Source organism: Numida meleagris, chromosome 3 (assembly GCF_002078875.1).
Source record: "Numida meleagris isolate 19003 breed g44 Domestic line chromosome 3, NumMel1.0, whole genome shotgun sequence".
In the NCBI taxonomy this organism is placed as follows: Eukaryota; Metazoa; Chordata; class Aves; order Galliformes; family Numididae; genus Numida; species Numida meleagris.
In genome coordinates this window covers 25,369,510-25,377,934 of record NC_034411.1, presented here as the reverse complement: position 1 = coordinate 25,377,934, position 8,425 = coordinate 25,369,510, and the positions used below count along the sequence as shown (strand labels likewise).

The following is an 8,425-nucleotide window of genomic DNA, read 5'->3' as shown; positions in this document are numbered from 1 at the left end:
CGATATTTTATTTAGTAAATTAGTTTGTTTCTCCTCAGATTGTTGCCGCTGTTCTTTGCTCTCAGGGCCATCTCCCTACCCTTTTCCCCTTTCCCCTTTTCCCGGGACGTGGGCCCTTGGGTCCCCCGTCCCCTTTGTCACGGAATCGGGCCTAACGCCCGTAAACCGTTGACATTCTTTCAATGAAAAACACTTCTGTTCAGTATGTAAACCTTTAAATAAGACTAGCCTTTTGTTTATTTTTAGGAATCCAACTTCTTTCTAAATGATTCTCCACTCTGCTGTTTAGTTGTTTGGTGTTTTGTTCAAGCTTCTCTGTATCTTTTCTGGACTAATAATACCCAAGGCACAAATGTAATACTAAAATTGTAGTTCAATAGCTTCTTTCTTTTATTAAGGAGACTACGTCAAAATGACAATTTCATAGAATTTAAGAACAAAAAAATATTTTGGAGAAGACAGGTAACCATTTCAATTTTTTCCAAGCTGTTTCCTTTTTTCTGTGATTCTTGATAGAATTTCCTTAAATATGCTAACACTCATTCCTTGCTAAATACTTGACATTTACAGGTCTGTCCAATTAGCTGAACACAGAATGACAGAGAACTCATGCAAGAAAAAGAATCAACAGGAGTTGAAGCAACAGAAATTCAGTCCTTGAAGCAGCTGACTTCTGTTGAGTATTTAAGCTGAGCTACTATTTCAAACTACATTCACAATGGCTCTGCATGAGTTCTGATTCCAAACTCTCCATCTTTTTTTTGGTATGTGTAATATTAGTTAAATGTGACAACGTGGTTAAAATACATCTCTGCTAAGACATTATTTTGATAGATTAAAGCAGTAACTCCACTGTGCTACACAATGCCTCGTTACTAGTAAACAGTGCTTCTTATACCATTTCCACAGTTCATTGGACAATCTAACTTGAAGTTACTTAGTATCCTTTCTATGAATCTTAGCGTTTATTTACAAAAGTAGTAGAACACACTGTAGTTCTTTTCAACCACCTGCAAATTGAGAGAGGAGCCATCAAGTCAGGAATGCTAACTCCACAGTCACCACATGAACACCTAACTGCTGACAGCAAAGGTAAGCTCCTGGCTCTCTCCCAGAGCCTATTAACAGCTCATGTACTCTTGTTCAGACACAAGAAGATAATAGCTATTAATCTTAACTAGAATCATCTAGGAAGTCTGGGATTTAAGCCAAGTTCTGAGAAATATGCCTAGAGTTCACATTTGAAGTGACCATTAGATCTCAATAATCTCAACAGAAACAATAAATATATAAACCATTTCAATTTAGATCCCATCTAAACCACAAGCGGCGTGGGGTGAAAGACATCAGACCATACACATTACCAGCACATTCAGAGGTAACTGGGTTAGGGCCTGAAGGTCTTCTCACAGATTTTCAAAGATTAAGGTTTCTTACATCAACTGCCTACATTTCTGGAACATAAACAGGAAGAAATAAATTTAAGTGTACCTCATTTGGTTGCACAAGACTAATAAAAACTTACCTAGACACAGAACATGAGTACAGCTGTTTCACACAGATGAAAAATTAAATACAATCTCTACAGTAGATGTCATTTATAGTATTAAAGCTAGGTTTGAAGACTTTTTGATACTAAGTGGCAAATCTGACAGGTGTCCACAGCCATCAGGTTACAAGGACAGCACAGACATTTTTAAGCTGTTGCATTTTAGACTGAATTAGTGTTAAGAAAAGCTATGAGTAGTTAGCTGTAGTGTTTTTTGTTTTTGTCTGTTTTACTGTTTGCTCTAATATGTACACGCACAGAATTCTCCCGAACTCCTCGGATCTACAGTGCAGGATTACTTCTCATTCATACTTAGTCCTACTTATTTGAATATGACCTACTTTCTAATAAAAGCAGGTCCAATCAGTCCTTTACGTATCTACCCACTATATAGAGTACTGAAAAACCAGTGGGTCTCAGATTTTAATAAAACCAACATGAAAAACAGGGGTGGAATCTATTACCCATGTGATAGCTCTGGAGTCCTGTATTAGTAATTCTAATCAAATACTTTTGATTTTTAATAAAAGGAAATTAGTATTTTACCTCTACAGATTACAGACTCCATGCCTGGCTGCCTATAATGATTCAGAAACCATGCTGAAAACATTCAGTTAGTCGTGCTTTCTTTTCATAAAGAATGCTCAAGCTCAGGCAGTCAGCCTCCAAAGACATGGCCTATGTCACTGAGACCTCGTTACAGTCCCAAGATTGCAAGTCAGAACCAGTAGGAAGCCACCTAAATCTCTAACATCTTGAGACCCAAGTTTGAAATCACTCTCATGGATCACTGCTGAACAGTCCTGCAGACTGTTGATATTGTATTTCTCATTATGAACACAAAAGTACCAACAGGACAGCAATACTGCAATACAGCAGTCACTCAACACCTAGCACAAATATACCTAAGGCAGCTGCATAACTCATTGTCCATCTACAGAGAGACCACCTCTGTAAAGTACAGTTAAACTTGAATAGAGTAGTAATCAAGAATTCTCTAGCCCAGTCCTGAAAGAAGTCAAAGGGTTCAAATCCTCTCAACTTCCTTCCTCAGCCAGCATGCTCTTGAGAAAACCGTTTCCTTCCCCTAAAAACTGCTGTCATGACAGATCCAGCAGCTGAGTTAATAAGCTACATCATACATAAACACATGACAGTTCTTCAATGCTCTTCTGATTAGACTACAGAAGTTGAAAAATCCATAGCAACAAGGTTTTCAAAACCTCTTAAGACTATTTCTCTCTAATGATGCTATTTCACAGTATTAGCCCAGTCACATTTGCAACATCAAGACAAACCGTCCCAGGAACAGTTCTTTCCATGCCTGAGCTGCTTCTACAGAAGTCTGCCCCAACATACAACCAGTATTATAAAAACCACAGACTTTCACCATCAACAATGAACTTCAGTCAATTCTACCAAACTGAGCTACATCTAGGTCACCAGATTAAACAGCAGTGAAATAGACCCAGAAGTCGCTCCACAAAACTGTCTTGACAGACCTTAGAACAGCCTTAACTGATGATAAAAAGATTTTTAATTAGAAGCAGCAGTTTGAAAGTCTGCTTCAAATGTCAGTTCTCCCAACACAAAGAACGTGGTTGAAAAGGAAAAAATATACACGGGCTAGTCTTTCGTTATCAGTCAAGCTACCTTTCCTTTAACTGTTTCTGCTAAAGGGAAGATACTGCATACAACACTCTGGATAAGTAAAGAGAACTGTAAAACCACTGAATAAATGAACTTAGTAACTGACCAGGTTAGCGATCAAGTTTACTCCTCCATGAAAATTCTACGTGATTATGCAACTTTTATTCACAAACACATACACTTATACTCCAAGCATTCAAAATCCAGAAGGATGGCACAGAATGATACGAAGGTCTTGCACTCAAAGGAATTTTGATCAGTTCTGCTCTGTGAATGTTTTCACAAGTTATCTTTCAAACTGGTAACATTTTACAATAAACTCACAACCGTGTTTATCATAAGCAGTTAAACACCTTGCCAGCTGCGAGTCCTTTCATGAAGAACTAAACATTTTTCTGTCAAGCTTTCACAAAAAATGATGTAAATATTACAAACATCCTTTTAATGATATTTCATAAGCAAAACATAAGCAATATCACTATCTGATTAGATGATAGAAGCCTCTGCAAAATCAGTGGTTTCATTTCATCTTGTAAAAACAGAAGTAAAAGCCTCAAGTTTTTATTAAGAAAATGCTTGTAGTATGTGTCTTACAACTTCTTCCCTGACAACGTTTTTCCTGATCACAGCATCATGGCAGCTTTCAGGGTTTTCGTTTGTTTTTGTTTACACGCTCAATAAGGCTATGACAGTATTTCTAATGAATAAAATGGATTTCTTACCTTCAACCCGTGATTCCAAGTGCTTATCCAACTCTGCATCTTTTTTCACTGCCTCTTCTGAGACCTTAGGAGCATTTGAAAGACAAACTAGTACAATACTCATGTTATCACGACTCCCCTATGTGATAAAGAAAAAAAAACAGAGTTAAGCCTTTTAGATTTGTCTTGTATTTTCCTGTTCTTGTCACCAGTCATATTTTCAGTTGTTTCAAGCATGGTATTCTAGGTCTAACTGGGAAAAAGAAGCCTTGCAATAGGACAGTACTTTGGTTAATAAGAACCTCTCATTCAACTAAACCATTTGGTGAAATTGAATTTTACTCATTTTACTTTCCGTTTAGTCTTTAAGTTGAAAATATTTCAGGCATTTATTTACATGTCGGCTGTTTAAAAATACAATACTTTAAAAAATAAAAACTGTAGAAAAAGATTTAATACAACTAGTAAGACATTTAGACAGTCATTTAATGTGTTAATTTGGGATAAGGCTAACAAAAAATCATGCTGGAAAATGAAATACAGAGTATTTCTTCTGAACTACTAGAATAGCTAGCTCCAGCTAGTAATTTATATCAGTTTGAGAACATCCATAAGTACGCTCATCAGAAAGCATCTGTGTCATACACAGCACCTAAATGAAAATAGACAAATTACAAAATAAGAATTCACTTAGTATGGCCAATCTGACCTTACATACTATCTTGTGCTTAGCAATATTAGCCAAGAGCTTTTTCAGGTACCAATTTGAATGCCAGTTCTTCACTTCTAAGCTTCAATAGTACTTTCCTGGCCATTTTTCAAAATTACAATCCATTGCTAAATATAAAAACACATCTGTGTCCAATTATCTTACAAGCAGATCCACTGAAACTAATCTAAACTCCTGGTTTGAAATCCAAGTCCTCTTTTTCTCCTGTATAGTTCTCTACTCTAGTACTAAATATGAAATCATTGTAACAATCAGTAAGGAAATAGCTCCTCCTCATCCAAACCCAGTCAGAAATTTGGGTGCCATTAGTTGCTGCGTATTATTTCTCTGCAATACCAACCTACTGGGTAGTTTCTATCATTTACGGTAACTTGTTCTCCTGAGGAAATTAAGTAGGAATCTGACACGACAATAAATTCCTTCAGAAGTACACTGACATGTCCACATTCCCTTTCTGTATCATGCATATGTATATGTATTTTTGAACAGCAGATAACACTTCACATCCTGAAGACAGAGGACTGCATTCTAATCTCATCACACACCGCGCAGATCCAGACTTGAAAATATAAGTGCAAGGTCAGGGCTCAGTTCACTGAAAGTATACTAGAATTACAAGCCATTAATGAGGCTAGTCAAGTGGTTAGTCAGAAAAGCCAGGGCATTTAAATCAGTCATACAACATATGGCATTACTGAAAGAAACTACTTACCCTTCATTGCTAAAATTTCTCAGAACTGACTGATTGGTCTATTGCCTCTATAGGCAATAGTAAGAGCTGCACTTCTCGAGGAATGCTTGGAAATGGTGAATCTAAGGAAGATATGCAGACCAACGTGCAGTAGCTCCTAATGAACTCTAAACTTGAGAAGCGTAAGCAAACTCAGATGTAAAAGTAATTTTTCTTCATATGAATTATAACAATTAGCTGAGTACAGAAAAAATGGTACAAGCACACACTAAGTGAAGGAGAGCAACTGACCAACTGAAAAGAGCAACGAAAACCAGAGACCTTGCTCAGATTTGATTCCTTCTTAAAAACCTTTCTTAAAAATCATTTTAAAAATTGGAAACAAAATTTAGAGCTGCAACTATATGCAAAAATTACACAGAAGTTGTGTTTTTGCAATTGCTATCGCTTCTCAGAGAATGAGGCTGTACATTCTTCAACAAAGACACACAGTCAAATGGGTACAGAATTTTGAGGGAAAGAAAAAGGAGAACAGGAAGATTAGGTCAGGAACAGCTGTAAACATTACACCTGTCTGAAAAGAAGATAGATTTAGAACATCTGCTTGGAGAAAACAGTTACATACCTTATGTAAACAAGTGTCCACTACCCAATTGCACACTTTTTCCAGGTCATCTGATACTTCAAGTCTAGACTTAACAAATTCACAGAGCTCTTCGTTGCTCATTACATCCCAGATTCCATCACAAGCCAAGATGATAAACTCATCTTCTTCTGCCCTTAAAATTTCACAAACCTCAGGCTCTGGAGAAACAAGTTGTTCTGTAGGGCCTTTACCATCAACGCATTTGTAGTCATAGTCCCCCAGAGCTCGAGAAACTGCCAATGAACCATTAACACGCTGAATCATTACACTGCCTCCTGCATTCTGGATTCGCTCTTTCTCCCTCGGGTTGCAAGGTTTGTGATCCTGCGTTGAAAAACAGACTTGTCCATTCCTATAGAGAACAGCACGTGAATCACCGCAATTGATAAAGTACACATGCTCAGGTGAAATCATAACTCCCACTGCTGTTGAGCCACTTCTGTCCATCCCATTTCTGAGGTCTGAGAAATTGCGCATATACTCATCAATTTTCAAAAAGCCAGTTCTGATTCCACTCTTGACATTTTCCACTGAAGGTTCAAGAGCAGATCCAGGTTTTTCTGCCGCCCTAAAGTCTTCATTGTTAGTGATGTGTTCTAGTAAGTGTGTGGAGCAATAATTTGCAACACGAGATCCTGCATGACCATCATAGACAGCAAAAAAGGACCAGTCCTCTAAGCCATGGGGAATACCTACAACAGCTGTGTGAGCATCTTCCATTTCCACTCTCCATCCCTGCATACTGCTGAGGCCGTAACGCAAGCCATTCCCTGCACCATGAGCATTATGCTTTTCAGTTTTTGGTTTATCCAAAAATGCACCCATGTTTATGCAATATTGAATCTGGAAAACAGAGAAGAAAAGTCTTATTTACAAATCCACCATTCCATATAAGTTCAGCATCAGTTTTCTTCTTCGCTTTCTTCTTTGAAGAAGTTATAAACCATGCACATGTGTAAAAATCAACAGCTACAAAGGGAAGAGTAATTAATAACTTACATTAATGCAATAGAAACTTACAGACTCTTGTCTTTTCTCACGCAGGTTTTTTTTTTTTGTTGTTTCTGTCTTAAAGATCTACTTCATCAAAATTAAAATGTGCAAAAAGCTCTCCATATGAAGGAGCAGTGAAGGCACAGTTCACATACCTTTACAGCCCTGCCAATTTTGCCATTCTCTGTCAAAATCTACTCATGTTGGAAAAATAACACCCATATTACTCCTATTCCCCTTCTAGTTTCATTCAGGTATGAAGAAAAGCTAAGTACCAACTGGTCTCATTAGCTTTGCATGAACGGTGCCACTTTCATAATCTTGTAAAGCACAACAAAATTGACAGTAGAGGAACTCTGAACATCTACACCAAAGGACAGTATGACTACAGCACTTCCAGAGAAGCAAGAAGTCAATCCTACTTTGACCCAAGAAAACTTTCCACAATATCATCTTAAATTATGTGCTTTTAAGTTTGTAAATGCATTGATCTTGATTTTAAAACACATCCAATTAAAACAGATATGCTATCTACAAGATTAAAATATTTCCACAGAAAGTTAGTTCATCAATAATTGGAGTAGATCTGCTTCAAAGTATGTAAGAAGCATCCTCAGAGAGTAAGCTTGCAGGTACAATGTCAGTATCTATAAGCAAGTTTTAGAAGACTTCTGATTTTCTCACCTATACAAGACCAGGCCTTTCTACTTAGGCCTGAAAAACCAGCTTTCACTTTACAAAGTCAGCAGGAACACGTTCTTTAATCCACAGGTTCCACACTACCTTTCTGAGAACTTCAGAAACTCAGACTACTTCCAGTCACACCAACAATGACTGCCCCATGGAACTCTTAGTGACTGGCTGTAAAATGACAGTAGCCTTCACCCAGCAAAAATCTGAGATAATTCTGTCACAACTAATCCTGAGCTAGTCAGTCACGAGGTGTCTCATACACTAGCACACACCAAGCCTGCAGTCACAATGATACGGTTTCAGAATTTGTTACCAGGTCAGAAAGAGAGCTTAAGAATTCTTTAGTTCTTTCATTCCCCTCCATCAAAGACATTTTCAGCATCCATAGCTTACTCTGACAGGAGGAAAAGCTTACAGGTGGATTCCTCACTCCATCCTGCCAGGTTAACTTTAGAACTGTCATCCAGTCAATCCAAACCTCATGCCATCTCTCTGCTCCAGTGGCCTCCATGAGAAGGGCTAAGGACTTATTGCACAGACCAAGACCTTGCTCACTAGCTATAAATCTTTTGAACTCTTTCAATAAAAATTTAGACAAATTTCTCCAAATACTGAAGCAATTCTTCACCTGGCTTAAAAAGCAAGTATAATTTTACTGTCTTTCTTAATTCATGTTTACCGTCCTTTGATTCAAGCACTACTAATATTATGCAGAAGGATTACTGTGGTTTTGTAACACACTGCGAACATTATAAAGAAAAAGGTAAAGAAA

The 8,425-nt window shown here is 37.5% G+C and overlaps 1 protein-coding gene across 9 annotated transcripts in view; it reads right to left on the bottom strand.

Annotated features, from left to right (window-relative positions):
* The window catches only part of PPM1B (protein phosphatase, Mg2+/Mn2+ dependent 1B), a 57,502-nt gene that overhangs the window by 17,412 nt on the left and 31,665 nt on the right, over positions 1 to 8,425 (bottom strand). For all 9 annotated transcript variants that reach the window (XM_021392750.1, XM_021392748.1, XM_021392746.1 and 6 more), the window contains 2 exons: positions 5,947 to 6,810; positions 3,922 to 4,039 (listed from right to left, as the gene is read on the bottom strand). In XM_021392750.1, coding sequence (XP_021248425.1) covers positions 3,922 to 4,039; positions 5,947 to 6,792 — 964 coding nt within the window. In that variant the 5' untranslated portion in view covers positions 6,793 to 6,810. The remainder of the gene's footprint in view (positions 1 to 3,921; positions 4,040 to 5,946; positions 6,811 to 8,425) is intronic.